The sequence below is a fragment of the Leucopleurus acutus genome (assembly GCF_964270905.1).
Source record: "Leucopleurus acutus genome assembly, chromosome: 7".
NCBI classification, from domain to species: Eukaryota; Metazoa; Chordata; class Mammalia; order Artiodactyla; family Delphinidae; genus Leucopleurus; species Leucopleurus acutus.
In genome coordinates, this window is record NC_139150.1 from 46,778,513 (window position 1) to 46,804,431 (window position 25,919).

The window sequence follows — 25,919 nt, forward strand, 5'->3', positions numbered from 1 at the left end:
ACAGCATTAAATGGAGTCAGCCTGTGTTCCAGAAACTGTCAGTGAGAAGGATGTTGGAAATTATGACAGAAAAATTACTGATGTGATAGAAGACATAGAAAGAACACTAGATTAGTAGGCTTTTATTAGCCATAAGACCCTAAAAATTGATTCTGAGACTCAAAGTTTCCCTAACTTTATAATGTGGGACATGGGATAGAAGATCTAAGGGCACTCTCTTAAAACTCTTATTTTGTGATATGTCAAATAATCGAGTGATCACAGTACACAGAAAAATTAAAAAAGAAATAAGTGAATAATATCACTTTAATGACTCTTTCTTGACCTTTTAATAATCTCTCATTGTCTTAGAATAATTTCTAGGCTGGCTAGAGTTACAAAGGAAAGTGAGTATCATAGGATACTCCTGTTTCCATCTTCTTCTATCCATTGTAAATAGTATTTCACCAAACTGGACATGAGAGCTGTCGAGGGCAATAATAAAATTTTGGTGAGCACACTCACTGCCCAAACCTTTCCCCTAGTTTCCTCCTGTATTCACCTCCTAGACCTTCTGGTACACCCCTTAGCAGCTCTCTTAGTGCCACCTTCCTCTTTGTCTTCCTCAAGTTATTAATACCTTTAAAATCTCAAAGGGACACTGTTTGCAAAACTTTTTATTTCAGTTACTTGACAAATTTATAAGTGTAGAAACTTCAAAAATATGTTTAAAAGCCAAAAGGCCTTTTGTTCATATTTTTAGTTCTTCCTTTCTCTGATATGACTAAAACAACAGAAGATGCCAATAATATTATTAGTTCTTTTTCTTATTAACCAGACTGGAAGCTTATTATTTAATTAATCAGAGGAAGAGAATGAGAAATAAAAATAGTGTGTGGGGTACATAGTAATAAATTATTTGAAATGTAAATGGGGGGAAGGAGAGAGAGAGAAAGATAGAGAGACGGAAGAAGGTGAAGTGATAGAAAGAAGAAATAAAAGGAGTAAAACCTAACTCAGAGGCTATCTCCACTCTGAAACCCAGACACCCTAGCAAAATTGACAACCGCTTCCTCAGGGCTCCCCAGTATTTTTTTTTTCCCATCGTTTTACTAAGTGTGGAACACACTGTACACTAGTTGCCTATGTATCTTTCTTCTACTGTCATGACTACCTTGAGGTCAAGAGCCATGTCACATTCATCTTTGTAAAACCAGTGCCTGTTTATATTCCATAAATAAATGTTGACTGGAAATGAAAATTCCACCTGACGGGTGTGATTTAAGATTCCAAAGGCCACCAAGTTGGGGCTGCCGCTCTGCCTTATGCTTATTCTATAGCTGCCTTGTTTACTCAGAGCCTGAGAACCTTTCCTAAAGTTTACATTTGCTGGTACTGCTCACATAAATTTCTTATCTCAATGCTCTACAAATCCTCCCCCCTTGCTCAGGATTCCCAGTCAACAAGATTCATTAAGCCTCTATTGGTTGAGTATTATGTTAAGGGCTTCAAAGAAGATGCAGCAGATGTAAGCCGCTCTTTAGGAAGCTCACGATTTAGAGAGGTTGAGGGTAGAATTCAAAACATCTGTGAAATATATGCATATTAATTCTATAAACCTGAAGACTTTATTGTCTCTCTCCTTCCTTCATTCCCCGGGCTACATAAAATTTTATTCTCAGTTTCTACTCTTTAAAAATTCCTGAATTACTAATTCCCCAATCTCCACTGTGCTACTTTCTCATCCTATACATTTCCAAACATCTCTAATCTGGCCACTATTTTAAAAAGAATGTGTGGAATTGAATTGTTGTCACAGAATTGAATCACACTCCAAAATGATTTTTCAATGGGCAGAAATGAGTCCCTGCCATGACAATAATCCCCACCTAGGGGAGCTCGAAGTGTAATATTCATTCTAGTGCTACAATGGAATAACGCTCATTTGGGTACCACGATCAAGTGATGCTCATTTTCATATTATACAGAAGTTAGAATTTAGTATTGTTTAGTACTTACTATTTAGCTTTATTTAGTATTGACTATTCAGTAATGCTAAATAGATTTGTTTAGGAGGTGAAGAAGTTAATATGAAATATCAAAGCCCGGAGAATTCAACAAGATTTTCCAAAAAGCACATCTGCAAACTCTTCCTTTGTCCTTTTTCAAAGTCAGAGATAATAATATTCACGTGAAGTCTTTGAACTCTGAGCTCACCTTCATTTAATAGTCTATATTCCCATTTAATCATATTATCACATTCCCAAACCCTATTTACTTTTTCTTTCTTTTTTTGTTTTTTCTTTCTTTCTTTTTTTTTTAAGCAGGCAGAGACATCTCTCTTAGACCTTCATCTGGCCTCAGAAGAGGAGGCCATGGAGTTTCAGAATATGGAAAAATCCGTCCTCTTATGAACACAGCTGTGTGGAATCACTTACATTGAAGTCATACAACACACCAAAGTTGGCTGCTGATGCCTCTTCAGCTCTGGGAACCGTTTTCCTAGGTAAACTGCCATATGGCAAACCCCAGAGGTACTACATGGAGAAACAAAGAAAGCGGTTAACAATTGGAAACAAAGTCTGAGGCACACATGTGATCACAAACAGTTTTGTTTAAAAGCACTTCTGAAACTTTTTCATGGGGACTCTGTGGGTCTCCATGTGGGGTCCCATTTTCTGGGAATCGACTACGAAATCCAGAGTTAAGCACAAAAGGAATGCTAAGGACCCTGCATTCTGACTTCCGCAGACCAACAGCAGTGGAGCCAACCACGTTGCTCAGGGCTTGCTGGAGCCCAACTACCCACCACCACCTCTAAACTGGTCTCATTTAGGAGGTCTGGAAAGGTGGCCTTTTGGGGATTATAGTGTTCAAGAAAACCGTACTAAGCACTTCTTCATATGGGAATACCCCTCAGGGGTGGAGTGGAGGGAGAGTCTCTCCTTCATGTCAAGGAAGAGAGGAGTAAAGAGAATCACTCATACCATTAGAGGGTGTCAACTAGGCGGGAAGACTATACCCTGACTGTCATATCTGCTTCACCACTGATTCAGGTTTACCTCCCCGATCTTGTGCTACCAGACTAAAGAGATACGATTAAGGGCAGAGCCAGCCAGAGACGGGACAAGAGTAGGGTCATACTAGGAGCACTATTGAAAATTGGAAAAAAAAAACCCACCCCTCTAGCCCCAGGGCAGACACATGGTTGGCCAAGCAGATGCTGCTTCTTGTGAGACATGAAAACATCCCTTCCCTGGGGCTGGGGCCAAGGGAGGAGGATGAATGTGGATGGAAATTTGGGTGCAGAACTTGACTAGGCAAGGGCTGCAAATCAGCCCCTGCTCCTTCTCTCCACACAAACTGCATGGCTTCCACAGCAGCCCCTCTGGCTTCCTGAGACTGAACAGAACAGAAGGTGGGTTCTACTCAGACTATCTTTCCCCAGAGTTGGAGGCCACAGAAAACGGAGAAGACCAGGGTCTCCAGTTTGTACAGTGACACAGGAACTTTGGGCAAAAGGGCAAATGCATCAGAGGAATGCTGAGTGAGGCTGCTGGGTGGAGGCCCCTGAAAAATGTAGCATTGTTGGCAGGAGATGACCAGTCCTGCCCTCTGCTGGTTCTATAATGTTAGCATGCAGGGAGCCCAACCTCTTTTGTTCATTTGCTGGAGTCGTAATCAATGCCCAGAAAACAGGATACACCTCAACACCTAACACAACCTGTAAAAAGCATCCCAAACCAATACACTTCCTAGTTCTAGGAATACACCTAATGGAACGCGTATTAGCTCCCTCCACTACACATTAGGCATCTGCAATTTCCTAAAGTTAGACTGAATTCGCTACAACCTTTCATTTCCTCCACAAGGAAGCAGCATGCTGTGGCAGGGAAAGAGTAAATGCAGCTGATAAAGCTCCCCATATACCCTGCATCTGACACTGAAGAGCATCAAAGTAGCTGGTGATGGAGTTTCAGATTTCCTTAGAGAGATGAGCAAAAACAAAGCCGTTGTTAACTTGAAATAGATGAACACATACATTGTGCTGCATTGCCTGAAAGTTCTGCTTAGGAGATGAACTCTACTTATGACCTTAGGAGTCTGAGGATTTCTGATCTATGTCTACTGTCTTCTACAAGCCAGATAGCCATAGAACCCCCAGAATTAGCTCAAAGATTATAAAACTAGCAAAATAAGGTGCAAAATCTTGTTACAAAAGAAGAATCATGGGTCCTCGTCCCGGATCAGCTTAAAAAAAACCCTCACCCTGTGGTATTAGCTAAGTCTAATAAGCATTATGTGATTCAGTTTCCATGTTTTTTTAAATGGAGAAAGAAAAACTCTTCTATAGTCTACTTTATAAATTTGTTGTGAAGCTCAGTAAGTAAAAGAAAGTGTAAGAGCTTTGCATTGTTAAAAGCTGAAACTCATTATGCATGTAGGGCACTAGTAGTATTAGTATTATGCTTGTGGGGAGGCTTGATATAAAAGCTGGCCTTGATTTTAGAAGATGGGGATAAAAAGTCACTCAAAACAATTAGTTTTGGCTGTTGCCAATGCTGTATTAAATACATTGGCTTTGAAACACTGGTACCTGGAAAGATCCTTTGTAGGTTAAACAAAGCCTCCCAACTTCTGTATGATAGCATCCAAAGAAGTCAGAGTCATTTAACTTCTCATGGGTAAGTCCACAACCTCAGTGTTGCTTCTTGGTCTGAGTTAATTGAATCTCCCCCCTCTCCCGACCCCAGCTCAGAGCTTTGTCTTCTTCTGCAATCTGGACCCACTATCAGTTTTACTCTCCTCACTGACCTTGGTCTTAAGAGACCCATGGAATGGGGCGGGGAGGGGGGGATATCTTATTTTATACCTGGAAAAATTTGCTCACTTTGTGTTTCTTCAGATAGAAAAGCTGGATGCCTTGAGTTGCATTAAGTAATGTCTCTTTCAAAGCAAACTTGGCAAAATAAATGAACTCACAAGATGTCAAAGTCTTCCTCTTGAGCAATTAATATTTGTGCACAGGGACCACCTTGGGAATCTTTCCACAGAGAAATATTCATTTCAACATACACAATACACACATTTCATATATGATTTCAGGAGGCTCACGTACCCTTTGGAGAAGGATTAGGACCTGCAGCTCACGGGCACCATTTTGAAGATTAACCTGGTTACAAATACTATGACTCTAAGAGCGTAGGTGGCTAGATAGTCATCTTACTCTTAAGGAAAAGAGTTTTTTTTAGTAGAGTGATTGCAGAAGAAGCTTGTTTCAGCATGTTTTGTAAACTGGAAGTCAGAATCTTACCTCTGGCAACATGATAAGGCTGAACGTCAGGATAAAGAGAACCATATTTACTCCATACATCCATCTCATGAAGAGGAAGTATGAGGCCACTGATGAGCCAAACTGACCTGTTCAAAAGAAAATAAAAGTTTGGAAGAAAGGTCAAAACAAGACAAAAGCCATGTCTTGGTGCTTTTCAAAATAAGTCTTCTCATTGCAACACACGGGTTCTTTTCTTTACAGGCTCTAGCATTTTCTTTTTCTATCCAGAAGGAGAAAATCTTAACATGATGGAAGTAGAGGTAGCTGTGTAGAAGGACTACATCTTTAGAGTCCATCCAAGAGAAAGCTGCGTTTTGCTTGGCAGCTAGGATTGCTATTTGAAGAGCCCATCCTATTCTTTGAGTTAACACAGTGAACAAGGTATATAAATGGTTATGTCACCGAGTCCAAGCTCCTACCGCTCCCTGCAGGACAGGCCAATAAATCGAGAGATGAGGTGTTGGGGCAAGGAATAACGACTTTATTCGGAAAGCCAGCAGACCGAGAAGATGGTGAAGTCATGCCCCAAAGAACCATCTTGCCTGAGTTAGAATTCAGCCTTCTTTAATACGACAAGGGGAGGGAGTAAAGCCAAACATTTCCTGGTTCCATCCAGCCTCCGAAGGGGATGTGTTCATTTCTCCCTTCCTGCAGTCATTCACAGGTGGGCCTGGTCAGGATGTCTCCCATGAGCTAAACAAAGGTATTTTAGCTTAGTGCTCATTACCTGGAAGGCAGGGTTCCCCAAAATGGGCCATTATGTATAATTTAAGCTTATAGGTAACATCCCTTTAGTGATTACTGTAATAGAATTCAAAGGTTCTTCCCTATTACAGTTACTACAATGCCTGGCCAGTAGTTAGCATCATTCTAATTATTTTGATAGTTACTGAAATTCTTCCTCCTTTTTCTCAAGCAACAATGTTCTTCTCAAAAAAGTTTACCACATCTCTTATGGACGGTTATCCTATACACCATCCTGTGCTGTTCTCCTGTGTAAATGGCATTTCACAGGTAGTATAGAAGCCGAAGTCCATTTACTCTTCACATATTTATCTTCTGCCAGGAATTATCTTAGATGTGAAACACAATATCAGAGACAGGTTGCTGCCCTAATGCAACTTACGTTTTAGTGAGATGTGGGAACAACAAATATGCAATAATTTTAAAAGAAATAAAGAAATATACATTTATCATAATACATATTATATTACATTATATGTATGTTTGGTATATGTAATATTATATATCATCTATTACATGTATATATTATGAGTATTACATAGTATATATGCGTGTTATATATGATATATATCATATAGGTATGTATTATATATGTATATGACATGTATTATATATTTATACATAATATGTATCATATTACATATAATCATATTATTATAAAAGTATATATAATAATTTAGCCAGGTCAGTCCTAGAGGGAAGAAGGTAAAATTATGAGAGGGGTTGCTTTAGGTAGGCTTGTCAAGGAAGGTATCCCAGAGAGGTAACATCTGAGCACAGATCTGAAGTTGAAGGAACAGGCAGCAAAGCCCAGAGCTGGGGAAGAGCAGCTCAAGCAGAGGAAAGCAGGAACAAATATCGTGAGGGAAGCAAGAGCTCAGGACAATTGAGGGACAAACCTAAGGGCTGTCTGGTTGGAGCACAATGAACAAAGGAAAGTGGTGATGGATACGGATGAAGAAAGAAACCAAACCACAGTGTGTGGGGTCTCTTAGGGAAAGGTAAAAAGTGAGAATTTTATGTTAAATGAGATGAAGTCATTGACAGGTGTTAAGCAGTGGGGGTGGGGCAGGGGAACTTGACCTTTAAACAGTCACTTCAGGTCTGGGGAATGAATTTGGAGGGCATAGGCAAGAATGTGTTGTCAGCTCGCACTCACCCCAGGGAAAGTGAAATGATCTGTGCAATTTTTATTGACTGAGTCCAAAAACAAAAACATTCTCTTAAATCAGAGAATGGAAGAGGAAGAAAAAACCGGAATTTGAGTCTCAGGTTGAGATCTCATAGATTAACAAAAGCCAAGTTTCTTTGATAATCACTTAAGATTCAACATCAAGTTGCTAGTTTTCCCAGTCTTCCCAGTTTTCATTTTCAATTGCCCGAGAAGAATCAGTGAACATTCTCAGCTACCCACTGCATCAGGCCCTTTGTCCTGACTCATTTAGCAAAACATCTCCTGGGGATCATTGGTTTTCTTGAGGCCTCTAGCTTTTGAAGCATTACTGATGGAAGAACATTATTACAGGAAGAGGGAGGTTCATGTGGAGCAAATTTCAGCCTCCACTTACTAAGATGAGACCAAGCTCACATGAGAGTCAGACCTCTATTTCCAGGACTTAGCTCACTCTTTAGGTACCACTTACTTATTCTCATAACACTGTGGTAGTTTTTGGTTTTGTTTTTAAATAAATAAAACTTTCTTTAATCATAGATGACTTCATTGTCTATGTAGAAAATCCTAAAGAATTTTTTTTTTTTTTTTGTGGTATGTGGGCCTCTCACTGCTGTGGCCCCTCCTGCCACGGAGCACAGGCCCTGGACATGCAAGCCCAGTGGCCACGGCTCATGGGCCCAGCCACTCCACAGCATGTGGGATCCTCCCGGACCGGGGCATGAACCCGTGTCCCCTGCATCGGCAGGCGGACTCTCAACCACTGCGTCACCAGGGAAGCTCCTAAAGAATTTTTAATAAGCTATTGAAACTAACCAGTGAGTTTAGCAAGGTTATGGGATACAATGTTAAATTTTGAAAATAAATAACACTTCTGTACACTAGCGATGAATAATCAAAAATGGAAGTTAAAAGACAATACAACTTACAATATCATCAAAAATATGAAATAGGGATAAAGTTGATAAAATATGCACAAAATTTGTACACTGAAAACTGTAAAACATTGTTGAGAGACATTTTAAAAGACCTAAATAAATGGAGAGATATACTGTGTTCACAGAACAAAAGACTCAATATTGTTAAGATGGCAATCATTTCCAAATTTACCTATAGATCCAAGGCAATTCCAATCAAAATTTCAGAAGGTAGTTTCTATAAAATGATAAACTGATCGTAAAATTTGTAAGAAAATACCAAGAATAGCCAGAAAAACCTTGAAAAACAAGCAAAATTGGAGGATTTATACTACCTGATTTCAAAACTTACCACAAGCTAAAGTAATCAGAGTATGATATTGACATAAAGCTAAACATAGATCAATGGAACAGAATAGGAATTCAGAAATGGCCCTACACATATATAATCAATTGATTTCTTTTTACAAAAGTGCCAAAGCAATTCAATGGTGAAAATAATCTTTTCAACAATGATGCTGGAACAATTAAATACCCATATGTAAAATAAAATAAAACAAAAATAAATGAAAACTCTCCACTCTTACCTCATACCATTTACAAAAATTAACTCAAAATGTGTCATAGACTTAAGTATTTAAGAGTTAAAACTATAAAACTCTAGGAGAAAACACAGCATAACATCTTGGTCACCTTGGGTTTGGCAAAGGTTTTTTAAAAATAGGACCCAAAAAGTACATGCTATTAGATTTTAAAAATCCTTAAATTGCACCTTATCATAATTAATATCTTTCACTTTTCTAAAGATTCTGATAAATAAAAAGGTAAGTTACAGCATGGGAGAAAAGATATGTGAACATATATCTGACAAAGTATTTGGGTCTATAATATACAAAACTCTTACAACTCAATAAGAAAACTAACATTCTAATAAACAATGCGCAAAAATTTTGAAAAAACACTTCACCTAAGAAGTTCTATAAATGGAAAATAAGCACCTGAAAAGATGCACAATGTCATTAGTCACCAGGGAAATGAAAATCAACTACACACCTACTAGAACGGCTGAAATAAAGACTGATCATACCATATGCTGCTGAGGATGTGAAGCAGCTAGAACTCTCTCTTTCACTATTGATGGAAATGGAAATTAGGTCAACCACTTTGGAAAACAGTTTGGCAGTGTCTTAAAATGTTAAACATAACACATATCATAGTAGTAGACCAGCTATTCTACTTCTAGTTATTTACGCAAGAGAAATAAAAGCACGTCTTAACCCAAGACTTGTACACAAATATTCATAGCCGCTTTGTTTGTAATAGCCCAAAGCTAAACTGGAAACAACTCACAAGTCCATAATGGATAAGCAAATCGTGGCATATACATACAATAGAATACTAGTAATAAAAACAAACTAATGATATATGCAAAAGCATGGATAAGTCTCAAAATAATTATAAATGAAACAGCCAGGCAAAAAATGCATACTCCATAAAAATATTTGTACAAAATTCTAGAAAATGCAATCTACAGTGACAGAAAGCAGATTGCTGGTTGATTGGGGATGGTGGTGGTCATGGAGGGATATGTTACAAAGGGGCACAAGGAAACTTTTGTGAGGGGAGTGTGTGTTCTGTTTCCTGATTGTATGGTTTCATGTGTGTATACACATGCCCCTAGTTATCAAATTGTATACATAAATATGTGCAATTTGTTTTTGTTGATTATACCTCAATGCAACTATAAAAATATAAAAACAAAAAGAAGATAAAATAGAAGGCTTCTCTCTCATGTTTCAGATTGAGTGTAACTATGACACGGCTGATATGGTAGCTCTATGGTATCTGGGACTTAGCCTCCTACAGTCTTCTTGCTGTGAAATTCTCTACATGCAGCTTTCATCTTGTGGTTTAAAATAGCTGTTCCAGCTCATTCCATTATATTCATATGATAGCCAGTGGGAAAGAGGGGAAAGCAGTGGAAGGCAAATCCTTTCTTTTAAGGGCATAAACTGGACTTTGAACACATCACTTCTGCTAACATCCCATTGAACTGTGTTACATGACCACAACTTACCAAGGGAGGCCAGGAGATAGAGTCTTTAAACTGTGCTATCATGTACCTAGCTAAAACTCAGTTACCATTACTAAGAGGTAAGAGTTAGAAATCTCTACCCACCCCCACCCACCCCGTACTGTGGTAGTTTTTACAGACACCTAAAAGGAATTCAATGTCTAATTGGACATTTTGAAAGATGTCAGTTACTTTTAAGTCTGAGTATTTGGAATTCGTTTCACTTTGTAGAGGGGTTCAGAGTTCTACAAGATTTCTAAGTGTGTGATATTGAAAAACACGCCCCCCACGTGTTGTAACCAGATGCACTGGTCTGTGTGCAGAAATGCTGAAGCAGATCCTCCTCTCCCAGGACATATGATCATCCACCTGGCTCCCAGTGATTTCATATCATTTCATGGCCCTTATCTATGTTCTCTGGTATCAACTACCCGAGGGCTGCCTCAGCCAGGTTCACTCGTCATGTTTTATTGAAGGCAGTGGACTTCCAGCTTGTTAGTCATTCCAGTTGTTCATCAACAACATTCATCTTTAGGTCTCCAGGGCAAGCTTTTCCCTGGAAACACTCGTGAAACCCTCTGGTATAGAGTTCCGAGCACAGGATACTGACCCACCCTTCCCTTCCTTCCATCCTTCCTTCTTCCCTTCCTTCCTTACTGGCTTTTTACACTTTTGCTCTTTTAATTAGCACCGTGGCCCACCCTTTCCCAGTCCCTCATACACAACCCCTGGCAAATGAGGGCAGAGTATAAATATACCTAAAAGCAAAAAAGAGAAGCAAATTAAAATGTTTCAGCTATACGTATACATATATCCCCTCCTTTTTGGATTTCCTTCCCATTTAGGTTACCACAGAGCATTGAGTAGAGTTCCCTGTGCTATACAGTATGTTCTCATTAGTTATCTATTTTATACATAGTGGTGTATATATGTCAGTCCCAATATCCCAATTCATCACCCTCTTTCCCCCACTTGGTGTCTATATGTTTGTTCTCTACGTCTGTGTCCCTATTTCTGCTTTGCAAATAGGTTCATCCGTATCATTTTTCTAGATTCCACATATAGGCGGTAATATACAATATTTGTTTTTCTCTTTCTGACTTACTTCACTCTGTAGAAATCCAAAAAGGAGGGGATATATGTATACGTATAGCTGATTCACTTTGCCGTACAGCAGAAACTAACACAACATTGTAAAGCAACTATACTCCAATAAAAAAAAAAATGTTTCAGAAAGTACCGCCTACCCTATGTATAATCCATATTCATAATGGGTGAAAAAGTTTAGACTCCAAAGCTTCCAAATTCCAGTTTTTAGACTTAACAGTGGCTTCACAACAATTTTATTTGGAAGTAGAGAAGTGACAGCTAAGGCTTTTCTTTACAAAATCCTAGGTATAAAGAAATGAATTGCAAGAAAACAGATTTCATTAAAACCAGAGTGATTGTAGGAAAGACCTAGAAACAGGTCAAAGAGACCAAAGTATCCAGAAGACAATGTTCCTTCTGCATGACACCTACCAGTGGCAGAAGGGGAAAGAACAGTAACAAAACAAACAAAGATCAAAGATCATAAAGGAGAGAAAACAAATCAACCAGTTGACATCAAAGCTCCATATGCCCTTTCCCTTTCTCAACACAAAAATGAAAAAGAAGGCGTTTTCCCTCTTCATGTTCATTTATCCTAGCAGTTCTATCCTCCTAGAGATTGTTGACTGGAACAGGCATTTCCTAAAAAAAGAAACCCTTCTATAGTGTACCTAAAAGAGCATAATTAAAAAGAACAGTCATTTCCATGTGCTTAGTCTCTCAAATAAAACTGATTTACTCTTGTAAAGAACAATAATGAGGAATAATAATAATAGTAGCTAACATATTTTGATGGTCAATTACATATACTAAGAACATTATCAGCATCAACTCATTTTACTACCTCGACAACCTGATAAGGTTAAGAATTATTAGTCCTACTGTGTGGATGGGGAATCAAAAGCTTAAACACAGCAGTTAACTGATCCAAGACTTGATTAATAACAATAATAGCTAAAATTTAATGAATCTTTGTTCCAGATACCTATTTGATCTCTGCATATTAATTAATTCATTTAATCATCATCAAATCCCTGCCAGGGGAATCTATTGTACTCCCATTTTACAAGAGACTAAATTCCATAGGTTACACACCTGGTAGATGATGGAGCCAGGGTTACATATGTATTGATAGTTACGTAGATAGTAAATGATGGAGCCAGAGTTCTAAATCAGATAGTTTTGATCTATAGGTGTCTGACTCCAAATCTCGATTTCTCTTATTCACAGTGCTCTATTGCTCCTCAAGTATAATCATAGTTAAATTCATTTTTTAGAAAGAAAACTATGCGGGCTTCCCTGGTGGTGCAGTGTTTTAGAGTCTGCCTGCCGATGCAGGGGACACGGGTTCATGCCCCGGTCCGGGAAGATCCCACATGCCGCGGAGCGGCTGGGCCCGTGAAACATGGCCGCTGAGCCTGCGCGTCCGGAGCCTGTGCTCCGCAACGGCAGAGGCCACAACAGTGAGAGGCCCGCGTACCGCGAAACAAACAAACAAACAAACAAAAACAACTATGCTATATAGAATAAATAGGCAATGAATGTGTGTGTGAAAGAATAGATACAGATAATATCCATCAATCAGCTAAGGCTGGTCAAATTCACAAATTTGGATTGTGCCCATAAATGACCAATTCCTTTTCTCTTTAATCTAACTAATAAATGCTATTTCATTAGTAAATTATTAATATATGAAAAGTCTTTGGTATTTATTAAAGTGAGGCCTAAAGCTTATGTAATATTCTTATTCCTGAATTTTCTGTGTTTCCTTTAAATTAATGTTAAAGTTTCATCTCTCCCTCTGGTTATTTATTATTAAGGCAGAGTAATTTGTAGTCTGTCATCATGTATAATTTCCTCTTGAACAGATGGGTAATAAGACAAGCAGATAAATAATGAACATTTCTAAATGGGAAAAGACCAGTTAAATCACCTGCTGTAAAGTACAATATAAATACCATCTTGTTAGGCTAGGATTCAAAGCACAGTTTCTTTCAAACTGGTCTAGGGATAGGGAATTAAATGTGGCAAATTTAATTTATATTTTCTGGTGCCTTTAGGCCAGCAGGGAAACATGCAGTTTAAACTCTGTGCTTAAGATTGTCTGTCTAAAGCTACTTCTGGTCTAAAAAAAGAAGAGGTCTATCACACCTTTGATGCTGTAGTTTACTATTAGGAAGAAGCAGATTTTGATTCTTAGAAAGACTTGTAATCTCCAGCTTGAAAGACATTTAATGATTTAATCCATGGTTTTAACAGTAATGCTGGAGTCACAGTAGGTATATATTATACTTGTACTCCAGGGAGCACAAATGCACAGCTTCTTTAGCAAAATATGCAATGCAACGTGGTTAATAAGGTGCATCTCTGCAGGTAACCACGTGGTTCTAGGCCTTTTACAAGGCTGGCATGATAGTAAAACTCCACAGCATCACCATGTGATGTAGAACTTCACAGAATTCCTCCATGACAAGAATTATCAAAGCTATTTTTTATGTGAAAAAAAGTTGGGAGTCATCAGGTGAGTACCTGGTCCACACTAGTATAGGGATCCAGGTCCTACTGGAATCAAAATGGAAACAGCATGAGTTTTAGACTTGAGTTCCTCTTGTGATTCTGCCAAGTACGGGACAGAGCTTTGTGGAAACTTAATGAAGGCTGGTAATTTGGGACTCCTTCAAAACCAAATTTAGAAAATATTTGGTTAGTATTTATTTAGAGATGGAGCAGTGAGTGAGAGCATGGTGGATTAGAAAGACTTTTGGGAGGGGAACACGAAGAGAGTGCTTCTCTTTGCCACTTACCACAGTCCATAATCATCTTCATTATTTATTTGCTTGTGTTTTATGAACAGTCTCTCCACCCATGCACACACATATCAACACATTTGAATGTAAGATCGACCCTTGCCTGTCTTTGTCAGTATTGCATCCCCAGTGCCGAGAAACATGCCTAATAAATGGTAGGCACTCAGTGAGTATTTGCTCAATCAATTAATCAATCACATCAAGCTTATTCAGAAGATTAAATGAGATATTATGTTAGATGATTCTGACCTTTAAAAGGAATATAATAACATTTCTGAAACTTTTATAAGATTAAATGGCCATTTCTTTAAGAGAAAAGCATTTATATTAGTTTTATAATATAAAGTATAAATATTATAAATAGGGTACATGCTTAACCTACTTTTTTCTGAAAAAAATTTGCAGAGAAGGTAAATTATTCAGGTCTCTCTTAGTATAAGTCTATTTTCCATTTAACTGTTTCAATAACTTATAACTCAAGAGTATAAAGCAAAGAACTTCACACGCTTACATGGACTGATTGTAACTAAATTTTGTGGAAAAGCCAAATGTGGAAATAGAGAGCCCTAAATATCAAAGCATTGCCCAAACTATAGAGCCAGAAAGGGACAAGAAGACCTCAACCTTTCATAAACTGATTGCATGTCCCATTTCTTTCCACCTTTCATTCAGTTCAGCTTTAAAGACCACCACAGACACACGCTTTCCCTACCTGTGGTAAGGTACTTTCTATGAGATGGTTAGTCCAATCCAAAGACTGCTAATTTACTCTTAGATAGGTTTCATACTTTTCAACTAATGCAATATCCAAAAGTATACAGTGCACTTATGATTATCATTAAGAGCTTAATACATTACATATCTTATAGAATATGAAATATATAATTAAATAAATAACTCATTGAAAAATAAATACATGAGAAGGTGGGAAATAGTTCCCCAAATAGGATAACTATCAAGGAAATCTGTAATTACTTATCATGCCATTGTCCTGGTCTAATCTTCTCTAGGACCCAGTGCAAAAGAGAAAGTTTATAAAATCTTCTTCAGAGCAAAAATCAGCACACTACACTGAGAAAATGGCAAGCTTTGGGCCCAGACAGACTTCACCTTTTATCTTGGCTCCTCTGCTAACTTATTCTGGGACAGTTATTGAACACAACTCTAAAACAGAAAGCTAATATGCACAATGCCGGCATGTTAAAGATTAAATGAAATAATGTTTGTAGGGTTTCTGAGTGGCACTCAATAAATGGTTGTTATGGTGATTGTTGATAGAATAGAAAATAAGTGTCAATTCTCCACAGTGAGGCAAAAAGCACCACGAAAAGTGAAAAATATCAGGACAACCTAATCAAAAAATAAATGTGGAAAATAATCCACATTTGTTTGAACTGTCCAGGTTGACTGCTCCAAATTTCTGAGGGAAGAGGGGAGGAGGGAAGATAACTGAAAGTATTATTGAGTAGCTCTCAATATGTTTTTCCCACTGTGACACACATGATAAATTATGGTCATATGTGTAACTCATTCCTATGTTCAACTTCTGGCAATAAAAATAATTCCATTTGTTTCTATTCCACTCAAGATAGGCTATTGCAACACAAGTGACCATGACATTGCTATTGAGATAGACTGGAACCTGCTCTAGTGTACTTTAAAAATAAATGATTTGCAAATTGTATATATTTTAGCTATCATTAATTACAAATTTCTTGGGATACATCTCATAACTGATCAAGATTCATCCTTATCATTTCATAAATGAGTAGACTGAGGCTCAGAGGGATTAAATGGCTGGCTCAGAGTCAAACAGCAAATCTGTAGCAAAGCAAGAAAAAAATCCAGACTTCTTTCAACACACATTGTATCAGGATCTTAATGCTCTAAAGGGCCTTCTGTTTCACAATGGCTCTCAAGGTACCATATTTTAGCTGCACAGTTAAAACTTAAGAATTTCATGATGACTATTCTTTTTTTGATGTGTCTAAATTTCTTTTTTCCATTTCCTAGAATAGTAGACATTTGGAAAATGTCTTCTGTTTAATTTTATTCAACACATATTCATTAGGGCCAAGCAAGTTCTAGGTCTAGGGATCCGGGAAAGAGCAAGCCAAAATCTCTGCCTTCATGTCTATTGGAAGAAATGAACACAAAATGAAATGAAATGACTGTATTTTTAATTTATTTTATTTATTATTTATTTAATAATTTATTTTTAAATTTAATTAAATTTAATTGAGATATAGTAATATAGCACTTTAGATAGTGATAAGTGTTGAGGAGGAAAATAAGGCAAGAAAGGGATGGCACAGGAATATGTGTGAGGAAGTTCCATTAATGAGCTGATGTATTTTAATTCATTGCCATTTGATAATGAGGAACAGAGGACTGAGGGATAGTCACTCCTAAAACGTGCCCAGTCTTGTCAGTGAAATATCCATCAGCTGTGTCATCTCCCTATGGAGCCTCTATTTTAATTAGGCAACGCAACATTTAGCCAGCAGGAAAATCTGCCCTGCTATCTGGAGGGGCATGGAAGAAAATCAGATCCTAGTCAAAACTATTACAAACCAGAATATGGCAAGATTATGCTCAAAATTATTTTAAATGTTATCCCCTTTTCCTTATATTCTTTATTATCTTAGAAATGACATACTATCATATTTACAATACTTAAAAATTTTTATTTGCCTTATTCTAAGCCTACAGCCCTATACTAAATAGGTTTTTGATTGAGTACATTCTCCTGCCTTCTCTGTACACCATGAATATTGTACAAAATGAAGGCATAATATGATATTCATATAGCGAGTTCCTGGATGATTATTGCTTATTCTACTTCAGAGGTTTGAAAATGATACTTTAAGATTTCTTCACTGTTTTTAGACATTGTTCATTTTGATTACTGTCTAACATCCAAGTGAATATATTTTTTCTGTTTTTTTGATGTTTGTATATGAGTTTTTTAACTGAAATATAGTTAATTTATAATATTTAAAGTACCTACTTTCAATGTCATGTTCACTGCCGAAATAAAATCTCTGCCTTCCCAATGATGGTTCAGTGTCATTGTGCACTATACTGACTTCCATGTGTAGAAGAAAAAACAAGGTCAAAAAAATATTTTGGTCTAATGCAGGAAGGGAGAATGGGGTCTCCAGTGCTGTGACTGGTAAGTGCTAGCAAATCTTCACAGTGAGCAAAGAGGACATGAAAATGTCTTTATTTGTTTGTTTTCTTGTTTTTAATCTTTCCAATAGTTCAGAAACTGAGAAAGGCATCTGATTAGCTTATGAGACATTTATCTAGGACAGCATTCCCCATCTAATGAGATTGAGCACTTACTTTCAATTGCCTTGATTTTATTTTCCCAGGGGACACAAGCAGCTTTGAAGTTCTCAAAATCACGGAGAAATTTTACCCATTTCTGAAAAGAAAGCCAAGTACAACAGTAAAACCCAACTGCTTGTTTGTTAAGATGTTTATCTCCCACACTCATCCCAAAATATCTCATGACAATGAGCTTGGAAAGATCTCTCTGGCATGACATATTGCTTTTTGTAAAAAGGGGAGATGCTAGTTTCACTTGCCTCCCTGTTCCCCACCTACCCCTGGACCAATTTAATTAAAAAATGTTTACTGACTCTCTGTTTTACAGAAAATATGCTGACCACTGAGAAATATCTGTTTATTCTACCACACAATAAGAGAGCAGGGACTGAGTTAGTACCTAATAAGGTGATCAGCAAATGGTGTGTGTTTAATTAAATATTCATTGCATGAAGAAATTAAAGAAATATAAATAAGACATAGTTCCTGCCTTGAAGGGCTTCTGGATCAAGTACACTGTACATAAACAGGTAATTTCTATACAGGATGGTAAGTGCTATGCCTTTTCATTCTGGTAGAGGTAGAACAGTCAGCTAAATGGAAAGGCATGGTGTTATAGGAAAAGGAAGAAGAAAAAGAATCCTAAATTAGTTTTTATAAAAGATCTTCCTTCCATTTTACCCAACAATGTTGGGTTACCCATGATCAAGAGGACCACTAAGAAGAAGAATGAGAATGGGGCAGATAACTTTGCACATGTACAGATTATGCTGAGATAATGGGTGAGCTAGACAGACATGGGGAGCCTAAATAAGATTTGAGACAAGTCTGGAGTTTGAAAGATTACCTAGACCAGAAACAACCCAAATATTCATCTATAACAGAATGGATAAATAAATTACAGCATCTTCATACGATGGGATACAACACATTAATAAAAATGAACTATAACTCCCATGACATGAACATATCTCATGAAAATAACATTGCATCAAAGAAGCCAGAAACAAAAGCATAAATGCTATATGATTCCATTTATTTAAATTGTAAAAACAGACAAAATTAATCTATGATATATATGATGTATAAATATATATTACAGATCTATCTAAATATTTCATATTTAAGATATATGAATTTCAGTCACAAAACTCCCATCTTTATGGGAATATATTTAGCCTCAGGTGGTATAACATTTGTAAAGAGGAGATAATAATACCTACATACCTACTTTGCTGTGAGAATTAAATATGGAAAGATTTAATTTTTATAGAAGGATTTAATTCAGTGCTTGGCACATAGTAAGTGCTAAATAAATGTTAGTTTCTTTTCTATCTTTTCCAAAGATCTATATTTATATTGGCATATCACTTGTTTTTTCTTATTTTCTATCCAATCTACAGTTGATGTTCATGGTAGAGAACAGCTATATGGCCGTGTAACTTGTACACATTTTGAGAAAGAAACCTTGACCCAGAATCCCTTAACTCCCAGGGAATGAAAACGAAACGGGCTCAACCTTTTACATTTGGAAGTGATAAAAGCACACAGGTCAGCCTTTTGCCATGAATCGATGTTTATCGACTTATTTTCATTTTAACTCCTTTAAAGAGCCTTTTAGGACCATTTTTTTTCTGAATCATCCCTTTCTCCAAATTTCAGTAACGCAGAATACTCTTTATCTACTGTATATGTACCTATGTATAGACATAACGTATAACATTTTTTTCACTCAGAACAGAACCAATTTTACCACCGCTCGGGGGCAACATGGCTTCCACTGAGCATAAATGGCACCAACCAAATTGAGCTAAGAAAATACTTACCTTGCCCATCATCATCTTAAATGCAAACCACCGTTTTCCTTTTCCTTTCCCAAGAGCCCCTTCATTTTCACTCACAAATTTTTTTGCTTCCCTGAGGAAATAAAACAAAATAAGGGGTGGGTGGTGGTGGGTTGAGATTAATACAGCATAAAGGTAGTGGATATTTAATTTTATTAGGTCTACTGCCTGATTTCTTCTAGACACTTTCAAACCCTTAACAAGTGAATGTAAGCTGAATTTCCTAACCTTGGGACTTGTAATGGATGTTTAAGTTTTTTAATTCTGGTCAGAAAGAATGAGATATTTCAGTCTCACTGGAGTCATCAAAAAGCAAGGAATTTATGCTAAGTGTCAAAATAGAGAACCCTAGTTCTTCTCATTTCTACCACATATAAAATTGAATCTGAAGTTTACTTCAGATTCTGGCAATCGGAATGTTTATTTTAAAATACTTTCTTTCCTTCTTTTTTAAGGATTGCTTTTTTAAAAAAAATAGGGCAGGAAGTTTAGGACAAACTGACATAGAACACACTTATTGATCTGGTATTTAATCTCATAAAAGCGATTATGACTTAAAACAGAAAAACCATACTCTGTAAAGCAAATGGGGTTGAGGGAAGGGAGAAAAGGAAAGGAATACTTTTTGGCCTCACATTCTGAAAAGGCTTCAAATTTAAACTTTAACGCTATTCCCAAATATTTGTACATTTACAGTAGTCACATTAGTGTCTTTGTGTTTGTGGTAAAAAGCATTAATTCATCAAAATGGATAAAGTGAACATGTTAAATATACAACTTCTGTAAACTTTTTAGTCATTTTTGCTATTGTTGTTTGTTTGAGATATGAAAAGAATTTTTAAAATAGAGACGGTCCAGGCTTGCCTTGACTTCTGCAGGGCCATAAAATGCATAACCCAAGAGAACCAAGGGATAATCCAAACCTGGACATTGGTTCTACAGGTACAAAGCTGTCATCAGTCCGGTGGCCCCTGGAATATGTGGTTTTACAGACAAGCCCCTTCAACACATGTCTATAAATAAACAACACACAAAGTACTCCTTAAAAAGTGAAAAATGAAACTTCATCCTTAAGTTGGTGAAGGATTTTCTGTGTTCCTTAGTATCAATGCTAAACTCATGATTTTACAATACCCAGTGATGAAAACACCACGTCTGCTAACTTAGCTGATAACTAGAAAATGGTGCCCCATTACTCACCTGTGCATGTGCACCCACCCATGACCTGCCATAAAAACACAAGCACAACAGAGAAGATTCTCTTCAGTCATCAAACAGACTTCCCACATCATTTCCTTAATGGCAGGGACAATATCTTGTCCTTTTTGTATGTCTCACAGCACTGTTCACTACTTTGACCATAGGAGGTGTTTAGTAAACTGAAACCTTCTTGAAATAGCCCTAAATGGCATAATTTGGATAGACAGAGACAAGGGAGTATCTAATAATTGTATTTTCCACATCAATTAATGCTTGAAGGAAAAATCATTCCTAGACTTTGGGATTGCACCCTTCCCTTCGGTCTTCTCAGAAACTTACTAGGACAGCTTTCTAGAAATGAAGATTTATTAGGCTGGCCTTGTCAAACACCCTGACATTTGACATGACTTCTGGGCTGTGAAGATTAATTGAAAAACAGTTTCTAGAACATTCTACACATTTTAAAATGTTCAATAAAGCCCCATCAACAAGTATAAACTGAGCTCTCATGGCTGGGTTTTTAGATCCATGCAATCAAAAAACCGTTATCACAGTTAAGCTTTAACTATGTATTATAGAGATGATAAGACAGGAGTGAGTGTGGTACTTAGCAGACACTTTATAAAATGTTGAACTGATCTAAGCTGAAAATCAAGTAACCTGAGTTCTAACCCAGACTCTGTGATTTGTCTCTATAACTTTGCCCATGTTTTTGTCGCTCTCTGTACTCGCGTTAAGGAGCATCCCACTTCTCAGAGGAAAGACTGCTTGCTCAGGACTCGCACACACCTGAGCAAGCTCTGGCACACTTTCCTTCAGTTACTGTGTAGCTTTTAACAGGTCAGGATTCTCAAACAAACAAAAATTGGGCAATTGCTTCCCTGCTTGCTGGGGTGGTGGCGAGAATAAGATGAGACTATAGATGTGAATGTGTTGAAGGAATTATTACACTGTCAATTCCACTGTAACACTTGTTTTGAAACCAAGAATCTGTTCTAACATGATTGTTTTATATTACGGAACAATTTGAACGTAACACAAATTTTGTGTTTGCTTACATGTGATTTTATCTACAAGAAACACTGGGTGAATACAAGAAAAAAACACATCCATCTAAACCTAGCAGTATATATACAAAATGCACACACCTCATCAACCAGCTACTTCATGGCACCCCATGTGTTAGAAAAGTCACATCCATTCAGAGCTGGTGTTACAATGACCCTCCTTCCATGCTTCACGATAATTCACAAACTGCAATCTTGTCATTTCCACAAGCAAACTTCAGGTCTTTTTTAAGGTAAACTGCCATATTTATTGCAGTGTTTATGTATTTCTCAGCCATTAAACATGTGTAAAATGTTGCTACCGTTTTCTTAAATTTCTATCTTTTTTTAATGTGTCACTGATGATGTTTCTGAATATTGTGCCCCATCCCCATTTTTCCTGCAAGCCTGGTAGTTTTCATTACCCAATTTTTCATAGTGTAGAAATTTTTAGGAACCTATACATCATGTTATAGCAATTATTTGGCATCAAGAATTTTGAAGTTCATAAAACCAAGTACACACAGGAATTATCACATCATTCTCTATTATAATAAACTTATATAAATGGAGGACCAAAAATTCTTCTTAGTAGTAAAATCAAAATTTGTTTTTCAAATGTAACAAGGTGACTATTTTATGGGGATATCCACTGCTCCTGATGATTAGCAGATAATTAAAGAACATCAGTTTGGCCTATTAGAATTAGATCACTTTCTAGCTGAGTGGCCAATTAGAAAACATGATGGCTCTAAGCAGACAGGAGTGTAAAGACATAGCTATTCTACTCCATATTTCTGACAAGATTTTAAATTTTGTGAGCTGATAATTATGTTACAGGAACATTAAACTAGCAAGATTTAAGAGAGAGAGGGAAGTCAGGGTTATAACCAAATTTAAGTCACCACAAAATTAATTATAAATTCATTTAACAAATACAGAAACTTATTTTCATGGCATTCATAAGGTTTCTTATCAGTTATTATAGATATATTTTCCTTTGGACAATCTAAACAAGTTTTTATTTTTTGTCTCTTAAATTGCCAATTTATCCCTGATACTAAGCATAGTTTCATACTTCTCTTCCAATTACTACCCTACCCCACCCTCAACACACATATCCTGAAGGTTTTCAAATGAAAGTCTGGACTTCACTCTACTCCACATGGTCACAAGTGCCCGAATGCCCTAACCCCTCCTCCATCCTTCAAGAGATCTTCCCCAAGTTTCATACCTAAGGGCTCCCTGACCAGCCATTCTAGAGCCTCCTGTTCCCTACTTCCCACCCTGGCCAAAATAACTACTAGACTCAACTCATCAGAAATCTAGGGGATGACTTTAAAACAAAGCCAGGGGTATGGGGTGGGCAGAGAATTGTTAAGCAAGAACAGATTCTTGATCCCCCTAATCTGATGCTCTTGGGATGTAAGAAAGCACTCTTGCACCTTTCCGGCCTAGAAGAGGGGATATTGGGGTGGAAGAGCTCAGTGAAAGAACACACCTTAACGCTATTTTGGGGGCTGACCTTTACAATGAGCTGGCATGATTTCAGGATGGAAGAAAACTAGTATCACCCAATCCCATCCTCTCTGATAACACATTTCTTAACCAGAAGACCACATCTTTCACCGTGCTGTTAGAAACAAGATACAAAAAGAAACTAGTCAATATGGAGATAAACACTGACGGATACTTATCACACAAAAGTACCCATAACAGATGTCAGAATGCAAAAAAACAAAGAGCAGAGTCTTTGAAAACTAAAAAGCAACACATTTTCTTTATATTTTTCCTGCAGTGCGTCCATTTTCCTACCCATTTGTATTGATCTGGATAATTTAAAGGGATTTATCTACATGGCTAAAATGAAATAGGCTCTTGTGGATAAACTTTGACTAGCTGGTGGCCTCAAACCATCCAAATATCTGACTGAAAAATGTGTGTCATCCCCTTGAATTGCATTCAACAAAAGCTGCCTGCCAAGACTGTAATCCAGTCTCCAGGTCTCAGAGCTCAAAGCCCTGGTACAATATGCACAGCTCTCTGAGCTGTAACCCCAGACCCAGGGATAAATAATTGAGCAAGGTCTATTTAATGACAATAATACCTGGCCTCATAATTTATTTATCAACCCCTTGTGCTGGTAATTAGAATAATAAGGTTTCATGGGCTTTCAAGAATGCTTTCACAGTTAGTTGAAGGAGCACGCTTTGGCCTAACTTACAAAAAAGATAATTTACCTATAACACATGATACAACACTGATGACACAAGGGATTTAGGACATGCTGTGCTGCCTTTGACACATTCTCATCCCAGGAAACATGTTCTCATTTGGGTTAGGTTAAGTTGACTTTTCTTTCCTCTTGTTCTCAGTTCGATAGTATCATTGAGCAACCAACTTATTGCTCAAGTAAACAAAAGACTTTCCAAAACTGGTTTTTAAGGCAACTGTAATTAAAACTTGTGCTCATGAACATTACTTTCCAGTAAAGGGATCAGAAGAATGAAAGGTCTTTTCCTAATAAACAATGCCATTTAAAAAAAAAAGTTGACCAATTTAAATTGACTAAAAGTCAGAACTCTGACTTTTCCTAAAATATTACTGAGTAATTGAAAGAAAGTTGAGGAGGTAAGAAGACAGTCTAATATACAGAGATTGAAAATAAGGATTATAGGCCTTTCTAGATAATATAACTCCATAATTAGACTGGCAGAATTATTTTAAGTCATCCTAATACTGGAACTGAGAATTCAAAGCATGTGCTTTTATAACGGGGATGCTGGTGGCAGCAGTTATAATGGTTAAGATGCTCAGTTGTTTCATCTATAAAACAGAGACAGTAATAGCTATTCCACAGGGTTGTTGTATGCATTATAGGAAATAATGTATGTGATGTGTTTAGTAACAATGTATGTAATGCATCCATGGCAAACAGGAAAAGCACTATAAAGAGTAACTATTATTAATAGCAATAGTACTAACCGAGCTGACTTTAATTTTTATGCTGACTCTCCAAATTAAAAAGTTGAGCAAGGACTAGATACTTCCAGGCAAAACCCTGCAGAAAGCCAGTCCATTTCCCCTTAGATTGTGACCCTAGTGAGATGTGAGAATAGTGGGAATTGGTCTTGTTACCAAAAGAGCAGGAGAGAATTCAGCCTTACATCTGAGACCTGATGAGAGTGCCCAGGTGTCCGGCTGCAGAAGCCCCAGCTATGATGCTGCCAGGGAGGAGGTATTGGTGGGTGCCAGCCTGAGTCCTGCTCCAGCCATGCTGTGCTGTTGCAGAGAGCTCAGGATCCTTGGACAGCTGGGGAGTCTGTGGTAAGAGACAAAAAGAGAGCTCTCTCCCTTGACTAGGACCACATTCTATTCAGTTCTGCGACCTGTATTTCACAACTGAGACACAGATTTGAGTCCTGGCTCTGTCACATACTAGCTGTGTGCTCTTGGGGAGATGTTGTTGATCCCAAGCTTTCTCGCCTATAAAATGTGACCAGCAACAGTAACAGCAATGACAGCTAGCATTCTGAATGTTTGCCATAAGCCAGGCACTATTTATGTCCATCATCTCCTTTAATCCCCACCAATGCCATCCTGCAAGGTGGGAACTATTATTATACCCATTTCAGAGATGAGGAAACTGAGGATTAGATCAGTAAAAGAAGTGTCCAAATTTACCCAAAGAGTAAGTGGCATAGCTCAGCTAGGAATTGAGCTCGTATGTCCAGTTCTTCCCAGAATAACATCATTATTTACCTCATGGGATTGGTATAAGGACATGTAAAAGTTGAGACAACATAAACAAAGCAGTTCTTGGTATATCAGGGGTAAATGGTACTTTTGATTATCATTCAAAGACATTTATTATTTTTCTGGGCAATGTATATGATACATTGAGTAAAACTTCAGAATAAAGAATGATTTGTACACTACCTTTACAACTATGTAAAAATCATGTGTGTCAATGGCCAAAGACTGGGCAATTATGCAAATAATTAGTTCCTCTATTTTCTAAAGTTATAGTACTATCATACAGTTTTGTTTACAGTAATAAAATATAGATTTTTATTTGTTTCAAGGCACTGTGCTGTATGAAGAAAAAAAAGAATGTGACTCTATGCTTTTGTGTAAGGCATTTCTAATTCTGTTAGAAAGCTAAGACATAGATAAATATTTAGGGCATCATCTAATTACTACCAAATGAATAAACAGTAAAATTAAGTGCTGAAAGATTCAGATGAGAGAGTGGGCTGGTTAGAAAGAACCTTGAACAAAAGGAGGATTCAGCTACATGGTCAACGTTGCAGGAAGGACGTTACAGCGCAGGGAAATGGTGTGAGCAGTGGTGAAGAGATGGAAATGCACCTGGGGTCT

General features: G+C 37.3%; 1 protein-coding gene across 2 annotated transcripts in view; it reads right to left on the bottom strand.

The window, feature by feature from the left end:
* TMC1 (transmembrane channel like 1) overlaps nucleotides 1-25,919 on the bottom strand; it is a 142,158-nt gene that overhangs the window by 55,837 nt on the left and 60,402 nt on the right. For both annotated transcript variants that reach the window (XM_082842148.1, XM_082842149.1), the window contains 4 exons: nucleotides 19,276-19,366; nucleotides 17,465-17,546; nucleotides 5,294-5,400; nucleotides 2,418-2,516 (listed from right to left, as the gene is read on the bottom strand). In XM_082842148.1, the coding sequence (XP_082698274.1) occupies nucleotides 2,418-2,516; nucleotides 5,294-5,400; nucleotides 17,465-17,546; nucleotides 19,276-19,366 (379 nt within the window). The remainder of the gene's footprint in view (nucleotides 1-2,417; nucleotides 2,517-5,293; nucleotides 5,401-17,464; nucleotides 17,547-19,275; nucleotides 19,367-25,919) is intronic.